Below are 19,881 nucleotides of genomic sequence, written 5' to 3' on the forward strand. Positions count from 1 at the left end.
TGCTTTACCTGGGAGCCCATACTGAACCATGGTACGTCCTCTCATGCCAGGTTGGCAGAGTGGTGCACACACACACGAGTGAAATAATCTGGCAAACTAAAAATTAAAATATCTTTATACCATGTTTGAAAGGTGCCCCTCAGAATAACCGAAATGGTTTTTTTTCTTCAAAAGCAAAAGGAAAGATATTAGGCTGGTATTAATATATTCCCCCAGCTATGTGTCCTTTGGATGCCAGATACAGTTGTGATTTTTCAAAGGGAAGAAAAAACTGAAACCAAATCGCCTGCAGCTCTGCCCAGCAAGGCACCACAACCCAAAGCTGTTAATCAGGTCCCAATCAATCTTGTCCATGAGCCGCAGTCAGTCAGCTCTCCATTACCACCCATTCATCATGCCCTGCTGTAAGTCACTGCACCATTAGCCACCCATCAGGCCTTACTCAGGATGTCCAGTGCCAGACACTGCTGCTGTCACTCACCTCTGCTACTGGGATGCCTTCAGGGGGACGGCATTGGAGCAGGACCTCTTGCTCCAGGGACACTTCTTTCCCCAAGGGCTCCTGCTCAAAAGTTTTCCGGAGATCTGGGGAGGGAGAAGAAAAAGAAATCTTTAGCATTATTATCAGCTGGTCATTCAAATCACATTTGCTTGCCAAACTGGATAAATGCAAGAGACAGAGAAAACAGCAGTTCTGCTCCCTGTAAAATAAAACACTTTAAAAAGTCTGGGTCATGTTTTCACTTCATTCCAACATTAAGCAAAGATTTCATAGTGGATTTATTACTTATATTGTGGTACAGCATGTGAACCCAGTGAGGAACCAAGGCTTCCTGTGGAAGCTCATGTCCAGACACAGAACAAAAAGTGAAACAAGTCCCTTCTTCAGATAATTTACATTTGGTGAACTATACCAGTGAAGTACTAAAGAAAGTTATGGAAAATTAAATAAATTTGTAACACTACAGCATATAAACTGAGTTGCCTTAAATGCACAGATGAAAGTGCTCATGCTGTGATTTAATGTACTTTTAGCTCATAAGCATTAACTTCACAGCTTTAGCTAATTTGTCTACACCTTATCATTATCCCTGTAGCACTAAGTTGTTATTATTATTAATAATAATAATGATCATAATAAAAAGTCACTTTGAGGAGCTGAACCATGCTTGGATCCCTCCACAGCACCACAGAAATGTGGCAGACTGACAGGGCACCGAATGCACCTCCAAAGATAGGACCAGTTCATTGTACTGGACAGCTGGGAAGTCTGGCTTTTTTGTACACTTCTGTAATGTCTTTGCACTGATGGTAAAATGGACTTGGAAGTTCTCTCCTTACCACTATCTCTGTGTTTCTGCCATGGACTGGCACCCTCTCCACTGTGCCAGGGAGGACGTGGCTTTGGAGAACTGCACATTCATCCCCAGCAGCTACTAGGGATATTTCTCCCTGCTGCCGGTTCCTTCCGCAAATGGATGTGAAGCCATGCTCAAAGTCACATCAAAGAGCTGGCCTGACTTCAAAAACTTTACAACCCAGTTATTTTTGTTTTATTTCTTGTTCTGAAGTCAAACCATTTCTGTACATCAGCTCACAGTGAGGTTGCACAAACACTTGTGTCATATTGGACAAGACATAGTCATATGGGAACAATTTAAAAGCCAAATATTTCATATTTTGGAGCCATAACCTGTGACTGGGCTGGAAAATTGAACCAGTCTACAAATAAAGCATGTAAAGGGTTATTTTTCATTTAGATTACCCCCAAGATCTGTTTTAGAGCTGACCCCACAAGAAACTGCATCAGTGCTACCAAAAGGCAAAGTCTGGGGCTGGCAAATGCAAAGGTGGAAAAGGAGATGGGGTGGCTGCCACCAAAATCAGCTCCTCTGATACCCTGAAACTCTGAAACTTTGAATATCATGAGACCTCTATCTCTTAGCCTAAATTGGGAAAATGTGGTTGTCAATTACTTGGAATTAAGTATCAGTCTAATGGTACCATGAAAAAGCTCTGTCATAGCTGGAGATGCTCATTTTAACTTGATATCACAGTAAACTTCTGACATCCACGCATTTCCCCAGTGAAAGTGAGGCATCTCAGTTGTTCCTCTGCACCACAGGCATGAGAGAAGCAGCCCCACACCTCATTGCTTTCCCACCAGGGGCATTCCTGCTCCCTCTGGAACACAAGGCAGGGATACTGAGAGTCCCTCTGATGGGACAAGATTTATGGCCACAGTTTAAGGCACCAAAAGATAAGCTTTGATACATTGCACTGCAGCAATGTAAGAAATTGTGGTCTCCAGCTCTCTGCTTGTTTGGGGTTACCTTCTGTCAAATGGAAGTGCATGCCAATGTCACAGCTACCTCACCACAAACCCCACCGTTCGAACCTCAGCTGTTGCTGAAGGGGGCTTTACCCTACAACACCGGATAGCAGGGCAAAGAGGAGAAGCAAAAATCTGGCCATGAACATCTCTTAGGATGACATGTCAAGTTTCACCAGGCTGTGCCTGTCAGCATCCCTGTGACACTGGAGTTACTCCAGGCCAGTGAGGCTTGTTCATGTGACAACAGCCACAGCAAGTCTCTGATGTCTGCACAGAGCTCCGAACACATTGCCAGCTCCAGCACCATCAGCTTCATCACCCTCTCTGACAGACTACCCAGCCGACATTTGGGTTCTACTGCTCCATTTGAGTAAACCTTAAACCCTCCAGGTGCCCATGGGCAGGAGTCATTCTAAGGACAAAATGCTGAGCTTTGGCTTGCTGAAATTCTGCACGTTAAACATGGAAATGAGCAGCTCTTTCAAGAGCTGGTAGGTTTCTTGGGAAGTTATATTCTTTCTTTGGCCCAGGCTCCTCACCCATCCTGTGGGCTTGACAGGTATCCTGGGCATATGTAATGTCAGGATAACGCAGTGTGCTTTAAATTAGCAAACAGCTGGGGTTATATTGCTAGCAGTACCCATAAGATCACATTATTGCTAGTTCCACTGTATCTTCAGAAGAAAAGAATTACCTCTACATCAGGCACACCTTAGTGCATTTAGCAGGTACACACACGTGCACAATGAAGACAATTATTGTGCTCTAGTATCATGGCTGAGGGAAAATGAGAAAGTTACTGTAATAGTAAAAGAAGCATACAAGCACAGTATTAAATAGCATATTAATAATAGCTTTCAAGTGTTCAGATATAGAGGGCTGAAGACAGTAGAGGGAGATTGGATAATTGAATATTTTTCTTGACATGTTGATTTACTGTCCTGCCTACCTTCCTGAAACATTTAACAGGGCTCCGATGTTCTATATTGCCTCACATGCACAATAATCACCTCTCACAAAACACTTGCCTTTAAAACATCCCAAAGTTTTAGTGCATACAGAAGTAAATAGCATTCATCTAGAAAGCTCTAATAACAGTTAAAAAGTCCCCCTTTAACCTCTTTATCATCAACAGCTGGAATTGCTGTGTATGAACAGCCCCTTTTCCCTAGGAACAGTTGCAGTGGTGCTGCTGCAGGTGAGATGAACTTTGTGGGACCCTAGCTCTCCCGGCTGCCTCACCCACAGGGCCTTGCTGTGGGAGGATGCTCTAAAGGCACCATGGGATTCAAGCATTTCAATGATCCACAAACTAAAAATACACTAAGTAGGGCCTTTGACATAATAGGCAGTAATGTTCTCAAAGGAGCCATTAGATACTCTTGAGTAAACTATACTAATTTGGCAGGGGGAAAGGTACATAATTGTGTATTTACAAGACTGGGAGCTCTTCTATCCTGTTGGCTCCCTCTTCTATCCTGTTGGCTCCCTCCTATGTGTTCACAGCTTTATTCTACCACCTCCCACTGCAGCCATGTCACCTACAAATAGCTCCCCAGATGGCAACAGTGCAGGGCACTTGTGGTTAGTTGGCCTAACCAAGCATAAGGTTGGCTGGTTGTGACACACACAAGATGAGTTTTTAACTGATGGAGAAGCAGAGGGCCTGAACAAACATCTTCATCATCTGCTGTAACCATCATGAAACACCCCATTTAGACAGCTCTGGTTTTTGAAATGACTGCTTTTTCTCTATGGCCCTTGCTATGATTTCTGTGGACAACAAGGACATCCTTCTAGTTCTTCAATCCTCAACTTCCTTTGCCATTTAACAATTATAGTCATCATGGAAACCTCACACAGTCAGCTGGGAGTGGGTGAGCTTGCTAATGTACTGAGGGACTTTGGATCTTTCCCAAGCAGAGTATTTTCAATAACACTTTTCAATTTCTCAAAGTGTCATATAAGCTACAATTGCTTGTGAGCAAGGACAGAAGGGATTCATTTTCCCAGAGAATGGTAAGAGACTAATAAAATACATCCCAGTTAAAAAAAGAGAAAAAGAAGAAGCTTTAACAATCTTCAGAAAATATGCCTGGAAAAGCAAATCAATAAAACATTTGATCCATTCTGGATCAGGACCTCTCTGTCTGTGAAGAGGCAATGTGCATTATTAAAGCCTGGGGTTGGCAGCAGCCCTGTTACTGAGTCGCTGAGAGAGCACCTTCTCTACCCTCACCTTCCGTAGGGGGGGCACGAGAGAAAGGCAGCTGCACTTTCCATTATTAGTTTGGCAATGTAGAATAATCCTATACTGTCTGTGTTAGCAATACTCTTCCTTCCCTTACGCAGGTAATATTCTCCATAGTGGAGCGAGCCGGGGGGGGACAGTGGTGCTGAAGGGTGCACCTTGTCTTTCAGCAGCTCTCTGACAGATCTCACCCAGCTGCAGGTAGGGATCACTGCCAGGCTCAGGTAACAGCCTGCAACCCCACCAGGAGCTTTACCCCACCTCTACCTTCCCTTCAAGGCTGCCTTCATAAAAGAAACCAAAGACACCAATTAAAATTCTGGTCTGCCACCTTGAGCCGGGCTATTTTCCTTATTAAAGCACAGTCCTACTAAATTCAGGGGGGGCTCTTGTGGCATATATTGCAGCACGTTTACAGCATACTTATGGTGAGACTTCCCTCCAAGACTCCTGAAATACTCCTGCACAACCCTCTCTGGTAAGGACATATGGCTGCATAAGAGCTGCATTGAAATAAGAGAATTTTCATAAGCATAAAACTGAAATAAAGTAATGGGAAATCAGACTCTCAGTGTACACCAGATTGTTAACTTTACTTCTGAATTGCTATGCTTTTTGGGCAAAGGGGCATTAGATCTAATTTTTGGTGCACTGCTAAATTACTTCATTATATGTTTAGTGCATTTTTATCTTACAAAACACTCAGAAGTGGCATTTTTGCCTGCCAAAGGTAATAGATTATACACTAAGTCATGTCATTTCCCCACTTCCTTTTCTACCTGTCAGCTTCTAACAAAGAGCGAAGAATGACCCTATTATTTTTTTTTTTAATCAAATATATTTTATCTCTTTGTTGTTCTGGGTTTTACTCTGATGTGTGGGTGGGTAAAACTATAAGGATATCTTTTATCATTTCTGAGAAATGTGATAAGAGGCAGACCAGGCACTTCAACATGGTGCTAATGCAAGGGTGACTAATGAATGAGCATGAAAAACAGACAGTTGTCAGCCAGGCATTAGATGCAAACCAGACGAACAGAACAATGCAGCATTACTGTCAGGGAAAGATGGATTTCTGCCCTTGGTAGACCTTTAAGACTCTCTGCGCCTTCTAGTAACTCCAATGTCAACTTTCCTCCTATAACAAACAACCTAAAGTATGAGCAAGCTTGAAGAGCACAAAAAGAAAAAACCCACATTTTTTTTCTATACAACTGTCATATTAACTATGGGCATTGAGAGAAATACGTGCAGTGTGAGCTTTCAGAGAAACAACAGTTTAGGAATGTGAAAAGACCTCCACAAAATATATTTCCTTACAGAAGATAGCTTGCTTTATGTAGGTAAGTATATACAGACATCCATATAAAACCAAATGTGTCATAAGCAAAAAATACAATTAAAACACCAGAGAAAAAGTGAATAGTGAATATAATTTTAGCTGGTTTTAGATATGCGATATGTAGGCAAGATTTCAAGTCTACCTCCTTCCCTTGAGAGTGCTCTCAAGAGTCAAGGTTCATGTCTGTTTTAATTTTACCTAAACTAGTAAGAACACCCGAACAAAAAAATAGTTGTGGGAAAAGAGTGGTAAAATGCCACTGATGTTCTACAAAGAGAATCCACATGCTTATGAAAACACATCTCAGTGCGTTCCCAAACTTGGATGACTGATTCTTAGTTTGAGAAACATGACTAATACTGTAAAACTGGTCTCTTCCTCTTCCATCAATTCCCACAACATGGATGGAGTTAAGAGACACCTTTTTTGCTTCCAAAAAAGCCATTAAAGACTGAATGGCAAATACAAATGTAAGAAACCATGCCCTGTCAGGCACACTTTGGCCTTGCATTTCTGTTCACAGTTGAGTCTATGACCTTGGCGCGGAGATCAATTGCACTGGTGGGCAAACAATGGAAAGGTTAGGTTCAAAAACCTCTTATTTTCCATTTTGTTCTTGTGTGGTTCCATCTCTGTGTTAATAATTAGATCAAACCAGATTTCCAGTGAGACAGTCACAGGAGTATCATCAGTCAGTAACCCAGGGGATTCCTCTGCAACCTCTATCAATGGCTTTTTAAGTGTGGTGTCTTGCGCTGCTGTATCAGCTGCACGCTGGGAGTCGATCAAAGCCTCCTGCCCTCCTCCAGAGCACCGCTGCTCATGGAATGGAATTGCAGCTGGACAGGGCTGTGCTCTCAGCTGGCCCATGCACAGCAGCTGGAGCTGAGGACTGAGGAAATAAGTTAACACCTCAAAACTCTGTCTTAATGCTCAATACACAACTCTGTGCTACTCTTTCCTTCGCTGGAGGGGCTATTTCACTTCTGGCCAGTCCTAAAGACAAATGTTGCAGCACCATGAGGCTGACACAGCCACCTTCTCAGTCTGGAGAGGAACATCAAGGATGGTGGAACTTCCACCTTTCCAAAGATGCCTGGCAGCTCATGGCTTGGGCTGAGCTTGTCTGTAAGCCCTCTGTTGGCCCAGGCAGTAAGGCTGACACCCCACACAGCCAGGAAGCAGCATAAGCTTTCACGGCCAAGAAGCTGAGGGGAACTGAGGCAGCTTCTTAGAAGTGCACACCTTGTTTTGGGGATGCAGGCTGCTCTATCCACTGACCTGAACAACAGAAGGAGGTGAGGAACACCCTTTGCTTGCCAGGCTTCAATCTGCAAGACACTCTGCCGGAGCTCAGGACCTTCTCTCCGCTTTTATTTCCTTTGTATTTTCAGCCTGAACCAATGGGAGGTGCAGACTGGCCAGCCTTCATTCTGTCAATGGCATCTTTAACCAGCTGGGGTACCCTGAAGACTTTCTAGAGACTCACTGTCTACAGATCTGCAAAAACCCCATTCTTTTCCCCTCCTCTCTTTAGCTCTAAGCTAGTTCAGCTGGGTGCTCATAAGACTAAACACTCTTTTGCAACACAGCTTCCTTGAGGGCTGTACTTATAACGAAGAATGATCCACTCAACACATTTGGTATTGAAACAACTGTAAAAGATACAAGCAAACAAATTTTATCAAGAATCCACTGAGCAGATAGGTTCCTGGGTGCACACTGATCGTACTGTTCTCCTCCTCTTCTAACTTGATACCTCAATATTTTGTTATAAGTTTAACCTGAAAACCAACTTATAAACTTAATTCTATTCATTATTTTATTTGGTGATTGAAGATGGACTCCTAAGTTCTTGCTTTTCAAATAAATCTAAATGTAATGTTCAAATGATCTAACCTCGACAGGTGCCTTTTTACATGACAGATGCGCTAAAGGTAGTAAAGATGGACATTAGAAACATCAGGTGTACATTACAATTGATATGTAGAATTGAATTTACAAGACACTGAAACACTAAAAATGAAAAATATTTATATAAATGGTATTTTGTTGTTGCACTTCTGGTATAATAACCTAACTCACACAGCTGTCTGCTCACTACTAAAATACAAGCAAAATTTTGTTAACTTCCTGGCTGGATCCATCAGCACTAAGGTCCTAAGCAGACTCTACTGAAAGATGATAATTTCTTAGGCAGGACAGTGTAGGTAGGATATTCTCAAGGCTCCTACAGAGGGATTACATTAAATTCAGTAAAGGTGTTTTCTTTTGTTTTTTAAGCAATGCTAACATCAAGTCCACCCTAGATAGAGTCTTGGCTCTTCAATGAAATGTAATTTGTATTTATTACTGTTGTAAAAGCATTCTTAAATTTGGGAGTGGTCATGCCTGTTAACTTGGGAAGTGGTACAGAAACATGCTGATCAGGAGCACAAGCAGAGTGGTAGGTAGGATTGAATATGCTAAATGCACAGTTAACCTCTTTGCTGCCCTTTCTGTAATCTGTTGTTCGTCAGTAATCTCAAGACCACGTGCCTCAGTCATCCCTTTATTCACTACAAGCAGCAGATATTGATTAGTAGCAACTTAAATGGTACACAAGGAAGGAAGGAAGGAATTAAGGTCCTATCTTTGCTAACTCTCATACACACTTACCAAAGTACACGAACCACATTTTTATGATATTTTTTAATACTGGATTTTAATACTGGATTACCTGAACATACCTTCCTATCAAAATTTTTTAAGTGTTGGCCTTCCTAGCTCCCTCTGCTTATCTCAACATCCACCCAACCTTGTACCTATTGCAAAGGGCTCTAATGCTTTTGTGGCTGCACGTGTCCTCACAGCTCTGCTTGAATCAGGTATGTGAAGGAAGAAAGAAAGGCACTGCAGACATGTGACACAGAGTGTGGGCCCCAGCTCTAAAAGGTGAGATAAACAAGTATCAGTAAAGAATATGTGATTGTTTTTCATATCTGCTTCTTTGCATAACTGCATACCCCTTGTAAGCAGCAATAAACCATCAGATGAACCAATCTATTTTTCTGTACTGCATTTATCTTATCAGTATACAGTATCTGACATGCATATATTAACTGCATGCCTTTGAAAAAATGTCTGGGGGAATAAAGGCTTTCAGATAAGTACATCGGAAACTAGTACAAAATTATAAAAAAGATTAACAAGCACAGTTCCTTAATATATCAGGGGCTTTTAAAATTTTTTTTCTTTTTGTTTTTCAAATTCTGATTTTAAGATAATGAATAAAGGAAAAGAAAAAACTACTCACATCCATTACACCAAAGAAAGATCAGGTAACAGAAATTACAGAAAAAGCTTCTATTTTCTCATAGATGTCCAACAAATCCAAAACCTGGGAGCAGATTTAGGGCTTGAATTTTTACTATATTTTCTCAAGGAGGGCATGGGTTAACATAATGAAGTCAGTGAAGCTACAGCAACACCAAACTGGTGCAAATGGAAAGTGAGGTTGCTCTATGCACAGGGGCTCAAAGCAATTTGTCTTAGCCACCCCCTTATTATCTGATCTAAAAATTAGGTCAAACCCTGCAGCTACTGTTTAGTCTTTATCAGATGTATTTTCCAGTGGGTTTAATTCTACTTTTGGTTACACAGGCTCAGATCTCATTCATTGTTTTATCAGGAATTTTGCCCTGTTCGGTTTTATCTGCTCAATGACATAAGCTCTGTTACAGAAAATTCACATTAAAACTTTATATTTGGTTGCATTTTTCACAGTCAAAGGTAAAGTTGCCCAATCCCTCTCCTTTCTCCCTCCCTCCACAACAGGAAAAATTTTTAATTAAGAAGGAAAACTGTATCAAAACATATTAGTGACTCCTAAGGCTCCTGATAGGATTTGCCTAGAATAAATCAGAAATGTGCGAATAAATAGGAAATGTGTTTTAGCACTTTCCTAGGCAAATACCTCAGAAAATTTATTGTATCTTTCCAGCTCCACCAACATGCATACATTAGGTGTCACTACTTTGTTGGTTTCTGATATATCTAAAATGGCAAAGTGAAAATTAATCTCCACAAATCTGCTGGTTTAACAGGATGAAATGCTCAGCTCTGCTCTCATGGGGAGACCAATGCTCCGGGATGATGAATTCCATGAAACAGGAAAAACATGCCTTTGCACAAACAGCCTGCACAGAAGGGAGTAATTTCCCAGCATACTCATGATCCAGGAGTGCAACAGTGATTTGCTCTTAAATGCCCTGAACACTTAGGGAAGCTGGAATGTTGTCTTTAGACTCAGACTCTTTTCCTGTCTATATTGCCAGCATGGGCAACCTTTGAAAACCAGCAGCATCTTTACTCCATATTTATTGATCACTCCTTTCCTGAATAACTGAAGCTCTTGGTCAAAGCAATGTTGCAATTGATTTTCACAGAGCACTTCCATTGACCAGGTTGTTATGTACTTTCTGACACATGCCTGACCCTGTATTAAACAAACACAAGCTGCTTTTCCAGGATGCACATTTTTCACACTTTCAAATTACTTTTCAGTTAATTCTATTACACGCTCAGTGAACAGTGATGCTGGGTGCTATTTTTCTGTTTGTTTGTTTTAATGGAGTGCAGCTCCAGCCCTTGAGAGGACACAATAATTTCAGAATAAGACATAAGGGCATAAGGGAGAAAAGACTGAAAGGGGATGAGGAGAAAAGGAGGAGATGAATAGGCAGAGGGAGAGAGAGAAAGAGGGAGAGGGAGAGAAAAGGAGAGGGAGAGGAGGAGAGAGAGAGAGAGAAAGAGGAGAGAAGCTTTTCTTAATGTGCTAGATATGGCTAGCTATGCTACATTTTTACCTGCCAAGATAAAATCACCAGGTTCGGGTATTAAGACAAATAATTCCACTTAAGTAGTTTACACACTTCATTGGCCCCTCACCTTTCCTAAAGGTGTCAGTGCTCACTCTTGTGCCAATTAAAAGGGAAGACCACATTGGTGACAAATAAGCAGCTATAGCTACAGACTGATGTGGAGAGATGGACTCTTCTGTCCCTTTTTGGACATCCTTGACTGCCTGGATTAATAAATACTGCATAGAACCTACGTCGTACCCCAGCCTCATGTGTAACCATCAGAGTACTTAACCAGCTGTGTTGGAAGTTTATTGTGACACAACTATTATATTGCCAGTGCAGATTCAGTCCTAAGAAGTCAAAGCTGTGAATACAGATGAGTGTTGGTGTAACTGAGTTTAAAACATGGAGTTTAAAACAGTCATCTCGCAGATCAAATAAAGTCAGAAAGTAAGGCATATTCCCCACATCAGCTGTCTGAGTTCCTAAAAAATAGGCCTGAGTTACCTGAGAAATTTCTAGAAATCTGTGCATGGACAATTTTGCAGAGAATGTGCTTTTGCTGCTGGTTTAAAGTCTGCAGATGGAAGGACTAATACTTCAACCCTTAACCCCAAGGACTCTAAGTGACTTGCCTGTGCCACAGCTGTCCAAGAACCCCAAATTCAGGGACAAGAGGTTAAAAAAACTTCAGTAAAATACAAAGCCACATTTGAGTTACAGGCCTATAAAACTTCCTGGTGTTTATTTAATTAGACTTTTCTGCGGGGGGAAAAAAAAAAAGCCACTGAGACTCTGGAAAAATCACTGAACCGATTGTTCCCCTTTTTCCAAAATATAGTAAGAAAAATAAGCAAGCTCTGTATTATGAGCACCTTCAATAGAAATGTGGACACCTGGGAATGTCAGTTGATATAAAATAACTTGCATTCACGCATAATGATTGTGTGTTTTATAGAAATTAGGTGCACAGGTATGCCAGCACACTAAAATTACTTAAATATCAAGTAAAATACACTTAAGTATATATAAAATACTTCCAAACTGTGTTAATTTAATGGTCATCTGTTAAGGGCTACCTGGCAGGACATGAAAATCTACTGAATGAGTTAACTGCAGAGTCCTAATCTAAAAAACCTGTTCAAACATTGCTAAGCCTCTCTGAAATGCTGACTGTTTGGAAGAAAAAAAGAATTGAAATCACTCTCTTTTGTTTCAGTACAAAAAAGGAAAATCCTCAAAGTTTTGAAAAGCTTCCTGCCACGGGAAAGCAATATGCACACAGGTAATGGTATTTCTGCTTTTGCATTTTGGATATTTTTGTACAATAATTTTAATTCCCCTTAGCCCTGGGGAAATTCTTCTCTGAAGGTAGTCCTGTACTCAAAAGCACAGGTCCCTTTTTCCAGTCAGTTACTTGGACTAAAAGCATTCAAAAATGGGTATTCAAATGGCACCTCTGAGATTTGTATCTGGATGTTTATAAGAAGGTACCTCCTCTTTGAGGATTTAACCAAGTAGTACTTTCTCAAGAACAGAAAGAGAATCAAGCCCTTAATGGAGAGTTATAATGACAGAGAGTCCTTCCCCTAACGTGTCTGTGAAAAGCTTTATTTGGCTGGAAGAATTCTCGTATCCCATTATAAATTGTTAGGCACAGTACAGGAAATATGTTGCAAATATAGCTTCTAATGACCTTTTCTCACAAAATGTGTTTTTGCTGAGGTGAAAGCAGTGGAAGAGAGGCAATTCTAGATGATATATTTTATTCCTATTATACAGAACAGTGTTTCATCATGTGAAAGAGAAGTGGGAGTCCCCAGTGTGACTACTCTATTACAAAGAAAAGAACCTCTTTGAAAATTAATGAACATTAAATATTTGTACAGTCAAATGAAGATCTGTTTTCAGGGAACTGGTTGCCCTGTGTTCTTGGGGTCTAAGCTGGGAATGGTTCCAAATAAATACTGAGGTTAGTAGCCATGAATAACAATGATGAAATACTAGGGTTGAGATGACCACTTTCAAACTCATATTCCCAATCTGATCATATGATATGCTAAACACACACTTTTTTCTTTGCTAAGGAACAGCAGCTTTATTGTCTGACTGCAGTGACATATATTTTCAGCTTTACAGAAAAGACCCTGGGTGTTCTGGTGGACACCAAGCCAATAATGAGTCAGAAACGTGGCAAACATGAGCAAATATGGCTAATGCTGTCCTGGGCTGTGTTAGAGAAAAAGTATTGACAATAGGTGAGGGAGCTCATCCTTTCCCTCCATTCAGCCCTTGTGAGGCCACACCTGGAGTGCTGGAACCAGTTCTGGGCTCCCCAGTTCAAGAGACACATGGCTATATGGAGGCAGTCCAGCAAAGGGCCACAAAGATGACAGCAGCATCTCTCCAACAAGAAAAAGCTGACAGAGATGGCACTGTTCATCCTGGAGAGGAGAAGGCTCAGGGGGATCCCATCCATGTGTATAAACACCAGATAGGGGAGCACAACAAAGACATAGCAGGCTCTTTTCAGTGGAGGCCAGTGATGGGACCAGAGGCAATGGAAAGAAGATGAAACACAGGAAGTTCACTCTGAACATCAGGCAACACTTTCTCATTGTGAGGGTGACTGAGCAGTGGCATAGGTTGCCCAGACAGCTGGTGCGGTCTCCTTTGTTGGAGATACTCAAAAGCCATTTGGAGATGGTCATGGGTAATTGGCTCTAAGTGGCCCTGCTTGAGCCAAGGGTTAGATCAGATAACCTCAAAAGGTGCCTTCCAGACTCAAACACTCTGTGGGTCTGTGAAGAAAACAGCTATCGCCTCTTTTCATAGCTTGCTTTGTTAAGGTTTCTTCTTGTTAGTATCACACACTTTTATTGAAACATAAAACTGCTGTACCCAATAAATACTGGTTTTGATGCCACATATAGGAGAAGAATGAGGTTCAGCTCTTAAGAAGAGAATAAACTGAAACTCTTGTGACTATTTCTGAAGGCCTCCATTTCAGTATGCATCAATAACTGCACAAAACACAGAGCCTAAGTGGCTGGAAACTAAGTATCTCCCTCAAACGGCAGGGATTGCACTTCTCCTCAAGGAAACACCACCAGACCCAAGCTGCAACCGAAGCACTCACATGCAATGCGGACGTAGGCTTTCCGGCTCTTGGTGGTGCCTGCGGAGCTCCAGGCAACACACTGGCACCAGTAATCCTCCGGCCCGAAGAGCTCCTCCACTTGCTGGCGGGAAATCTCGATGCTGACCTCCCGGACAATCAGACCTGTCAGGGTGCAAGGAACACTGATCAGTGTTGGGCTTATTGATGTGATGCCATAAAGATTTTTTGCCTTTTCTTTCATACCCCTGTTACACCTTTTTACAACTTCTGTATTCTCAGTGCTTTTTGCCTACATTCTTGGACTTGTTTGTCAAGCTAAGAGACATTTCAGAAGCTTCATAGCTAGGGATCAGTGTGCCCCAGACCCCAAGGTCCTCTCCAGAACACATTCTGTAAACCAAGATAGAACCATCCAGGGGAAGGCTCCTTGGGGAGGGGGGCTCACTTGAACCTCTCATTGGGGAATCTTTGATAGATACGCTAATTAGTAAAACCTATAATGTTATACCCGATCTTTGGGGATATAGACTCGGCGGGGTGCATCTCGATGCATATGACCTGGACGTGTGCACCTAAGGATCCTTAAAATAAATCCCAAGGTAAAATCCCTTCTCCCCTTCTAACCGTGTATGCCTCTTGATTTTAAGACCAGGAAAAGGCATCAGATGGACAGAAAGAGTGTAGTTACAGAAGTCTGCTTGCAGATCTGCTGGGAGTCCTTCCAGCTCTCTACAAATATCCACTCAGCAACACAGACTGTCATAAGGATGGGGAGGGAAAAAACCTTCCACTCTATCTGCATAATGAGAGATGTGGGTGAGTGAAAAACTAATTGCTGAGATTTTGACTTTTATCACATACAGCATGTATTTTAGACAAATCAGGGGAACAGCACCTCAGCTAATATAAATTGTACCACATCTCTAGGACAATTTACATCAAGAGATATTGCAGCGCAGTTTTATTTTGATATATCATAAAACCACATAGTCATTCAATTTATACAACTTCCTTAGCCCTTTTGATAAAGTACTTCATCTCTTTATCCTAGACAGACACAGCACAGGAAGAAGTTCTTTCACTGTGACACTGAACTGCCCAGGAAAATGGTTTTTAGGACGGCAGAAAATGATACTTTGTAATGATGAGCACATGTGCTGCAGTATGGTTATTGCAAGCTGCAAGATGGGCACTACTACTGTCATATATGCTGCAGATACTGGAATAATTTTTAAAGAGATTTTATAACACAGTGAAACACAATTCAGTGCCTCACAGTCTCTCTGGCCCTGGCCTCTATAACCCATCTCAGCACAACCCTCCCCCAAACCCACAGTTGCACCCACGAGGACAGTGACCCACTTGCCATCCTTCCAAGCAGACCGATATTTGCCCACATTTCCCACACACTGCTCTCTCTGGGGAAGCTGTTTTGCTTCTTACAAGTGCAAGGAAATTTTGCGGTGTCTCAGACACCACTGCGAGAATTGCTGGCAAAATGTGCAGATCCTCTAATGACAACCACTGTGGGTTTCATACTCACACAACCCCTTTCTCTGCTTCAAAATGGACTGCCTGGTCAAAAGACTCTTAATTACAGGGTGGGGGTGGGAGAGAGCACTCACACCTCTTCTCAGCATGTTTGGTCTTTGCTGATGATGCCCAAGTATTGACAAATTTCTAATGCCTGTCTGCCTGTAGAGAACACCATTGCCATTTCAAAAACATAATCTTGCAAAGAGCCTTGAATATATAAATTCACATGCAAATCTTTTGTGTAGTGAGATTGATTTTCTTTTTCTTTCCAGAATTGCCAGGAAACCGAACTGAATTATCCTTGGATCAGAGCATGCACAGTTTGTCCCCATCACCAAACACCAAAGGGCAGGTCCTTCTGCTGAGCACAGACTTGAGCCTGTGGAGGCTGGCTACCCTCAGCCTCCTGCCACATGGCTTACAAGGGGATATTCATAATGTGAATGTTCCCAGTTGTACTGCATGGCGTGTTCCTCAAGCGCTGGAAACCAGGCCAGCCCTTTGATTTGCCTCCAGCCTCACAGAGGCTCCATTCAGGGAGCCAGCGATTAATTACTGTTTGCACACAGTTGTGCGCTGTCACTGCGGCTGCATGCTGCCTGCATCCCAAACTTGGGCAACAACCTAGCAGCAGAAAGGAGTTAAGGCATGGAACACCACAGACTTCACTGGTGGGAATGCCTTCTAATGAGATGCATCTTCCTGCTAGAGACTATCACAGCCCAGCTCCTTTTTTATTTCATTATCCTTGACATCTTTAGCCATTGAATAATCAGCTACTTTGGGGGAAACACTTAATAGCTCTTCTCCTTGAAATGAAATCCTCAAAATATGGCAACAGCACTCCGAAGAATGAAAATCAAAGCAGTGCATGGGCATTTGATATGCAGGGAATACTGTATTATAAACTTACTCTGCTTTGTTGAGCTAATTTGGCTCCAAAAAGGGTTTGAGGGATAGCTTTTGTCCTGGTGAGAAGAGCATGAAGTGGGTGGGGAGGGAGCATGTACACTACATGCATAGAAATTGTTATATTTTCCCAGTGCAACTGCTGTTAGCCTAAAGATTACTTCAGTTCATTCCCACAGTTTTTATTGCACTAGCCCAGGGAGCTTTTGAAGGTTACAATATTATGCTTTTATAATAAGGCTGATTATGACAGAGTTTGATGGAGCAGTGAACTTTGTTACCCAAGGGCCAAAACAAGCAGGCTCATAATGACCATACTGGTTAATAATGATTATGAAATAGTTTTAACATTCAAGACACAAATGCCATTTTCTGATTGTCTGTGGAAGATACAAAACTATACCGCAAATAGCTGCTCCCTCTGAATGCACCAGCAGAACTTTTTATCTCTGACCTCCTGAGATGCTTTCTAATTCAAAATAACAGGCTACTACAGGTAATGTCTTTTGGGACAGCTGTGAAGCATGGACAGGTTTCAGGTTATTCAAAGTAATTTGGTCTTTGAGTAATATCAACAGTTGTGCCATGACCAAAAAGACACACACCTTCTTTCCATAGCAAATAAATTCTACCTCTTTCTGCTTACAAGCAAAAATGTCATTGTGTCTTTATCTCTGAGGTAAACTATCTGTCCTAGAGTTGAAAATGTATCAAACCAGTTGGTACTGCCACAAGATCATCTGGGATATAAGGACCCATGGCCAGAACTCGGAGCTGATTGCACCACTGCTTCCCAGCATTGCCCACTGGCACCTTATTGCACAAACAGCCACATTGATTTAGGAGAAAACCCTCACCAGCTGAAATGCACCCACCCTCAGACCCTGGGGAGAGCACAAAGGGACATGTTTCCCTTGTTGTACCAACTTGCAATCTTATTCCTTCTGCTAGCACACTCCGACGTCACCCCTAACAGAAAATCCTTTTCTAGGCCACATTGCAAAAACTACAATTTGCTGACATATCTCAGATAGCAATTGCCTTGTTACCAGCTGACACACTGCTGTACATGAGATTTCACTGAGGAGCTAGCACACTCTCTCTGCTTTCATTCAGGAGTGTATTGCTTATCCATCTCATGTGGGCAGCAAGTGCAGGAAAACCCTTGCATGATGACTTCAGAGATCTTCATCTTATCTCTGTTGGACCTGCTTCTGCTTCTACACCAAAAAACATTAGCTAGAGGAATGAAAAAGTAAAAAAAAAATAAAGGAAAAAGGAGAAAAAAGCTGAACAACCCCTGTCTCAGTATTTCCAGACAAGGTGACATGCTGCACCTCTTATTCAGGCAACTGTTTATCAAATTGCTTGATTATAGGTGAGTGCACGATCTTTGAGAGCAAAATTAGAAGTTGCTTTATAAAATGAGTTCCTATATTGTGCCCGAATATACTTAGGACAAGATAGACTAGGAGATTAGCAATAATTTATGCATCATATAATCTACCTGGTACTGGCCTATTCTACTTTGTCACTGTGCTAAGTAACAAAGTGTCATCTTCTCACAGAGAGTAAGTAAATCCTCTACCTTACCTTCTTCTTTAGAAATATATTGAATTTTTCAGTCTAGTTCTTCATATGGCTAAGCTATACAGCAGGTGAAGATACACAGCATAAATGTGGGGGGTTTTTTTAACTCTTAAGTAGCTCCACATTTCCACAATTACAAAATAATCACTTAGATGGTGCAACAACCCACAAGAAGTCAGGATCTTCCTATTTCGAGCAATGCAAAACAAACATAGCTGAAGGGAAATAACAGCAATGTGGGCAGCTAGAATGCTTGATTCCTTCTATAAATCCAGAAAGAGCAGACCAACGGGATATCCCTGACCATATGATGACATGCTCAGCATATAAAGCTGAGAGAAGGATAAGGAAGATGCTCAGAGTGGTGGTATTTGTCTTTCCAAGTCACCTGTGATGGAGCCATGCCTTCCTGAGAACCAAGGAGCCTGCCCACCAAGTGTTGAATAAATTCTTTGTTTCGCTTGTGTGGTTTCTGCTTTACTTATTAAACTGCCTTTATCTCAATCCATGAGTTGTCTCACTTTTACCTGTTGGATTCTCAGCCTCATCCCACCAGGGGAGTGATTGAGAGGCTGTGTGGGGCTCAGTTACCAGCTGCACCTAAAGTACAACAACCAGTCTAAGACATTGTTTTGCCCCAGTAGTTTACTGTCCAGTTCAGGGAGAAAGACAGCAACAAAGAAAGCTCGTCACATTTGTCGTAACTGGTCTGCAATTATGTCCCAGTCCAGTGAATTAAGTAGGTTGTCCATAAGTCACAATTTTTGCCTACTTACTAGCACAGCTTATTCAACCATTCATTTCAATAAAATAAATGTATTTCTGGGACTAATACAACTTAGGCTCTGAAAAGGGGTAAAACTTTACTTATTTCTGCACATTATGAGGGACTGACGGGCAGAGAGAGGCAGAGGGAGGCAGAGGGTGGAAAGAACCTTGCTCAGTCTGCCTACTGCTAATGTGTGCAGCTCAATAAGCACAGGGAGAGGCACCGGTTCATGGTGTATATCAAAATCCAAGTTAATACCCCTCATGGAGCAAAAGGAAGTGTGAAGATGGAATCATGCCTTATATGCATGGCCTTTTATTATAACTGTATCCTAGAAACACAATCAAGCAAAGACACACTTCACACACACGGTCCCCAAGTGCTTAGCTTAGCTGGCTATACAAACTGTGAGGTAGATTACCTGGTCTTCAGAGGCACAAATGTTATCTTTTTTAATGTATGCAAATGTAATGTAATTGTAGATATTATGGCAGATTATTGATAACCGCAATTATAACTCATGGGTTCCATATTGCATCCACCAAAGTAATTGGCAAATTTCCCAATGATTTTAAAAGAAACAGATTTGCTGATGAGACTCATTTCTTTCTAGGGAAGCAAAAATATCTCAAGGTTCTGTGACTATTTAAGACTGCACAAGAAAATAAATGATCACCATAAACATCAGAAAAAAGAAAATTATTATCAATTAATCAAATGTAATTATTCAGCCTCGAGCCAGCCTGGGTCAGAGAGTTAATATCTACACCTGACTGGCCACCATTCTGCCAAGAAGCTGTTTTGATGTATTTTGGCTGTCATAACTGCTCGGCATTTGATATTAATACCCAAGATGTGTGAAAATACTCCTCAGGACTTTGATAGAGCAATTTTGGTGCAAGTGCTACATTGGTATTGTGTTTGAACCCTCTGGCAGAACAGTAAACAGGAACTATTTAGTCGCAAGACTAAACTGCACTTACAAACTCTTAAGAAACTGCATGGATACTTCATTTTCTCTGTAAGTAGAAGTTCAAACAGTTTCGGTGCTTTTGTGCTTTCATTTGCCCAAAAGGTATTTCATTAATTAGTAATCACATACGCCAAAGAACACATTTCTCAAGGAGATGGAACTTTATGACCTACTGGTCTGGAAAAAGACATTACAGTAATACCTGCATATA

General features: G+C 41.6%; 1 protein-coding gene across 1 annotated transcript in view; it reads right to left on the reverse strand.

The window, feature by feature from the left end:
- Positions 1-19,881, reverse strand: part of UNC5C (unc-5 netrin receptor C) — a 252,492-nt gene that overhangs the window by 60,525 nt on the left and 172,086 nt on the right. The window contains exons 4-5 of the mRNA XM_039550969.1: positions 13,912-14,055; positions 482-585 (exon numbers count right to left, since the gene is read on the reverse strand). Of these exons, the coding sequence (XP_039406903.1) occupies positions 482-585; positions 13,912-14,055 (248 nt within the window). The remainder of the gene's footprint in view (positions 1-481; positions 586-13,911; positions 14,056-19,881) is intronic.

Source organism: Corvus cornix, chromosome 4 (genome assembly GCF_000738735.6).
Source record: "Corvus cornix cornix isolate S_Up_H32 chromosome 4, ASM73873v5, whole genome shotgun sequence".
Taxonomy (NCBI): domain Eukaryota; kingdom Metazoa; phylum Chordata; class Aves; order Passeriformes; family Corvidae; genus Corvus; species Corvus cornix.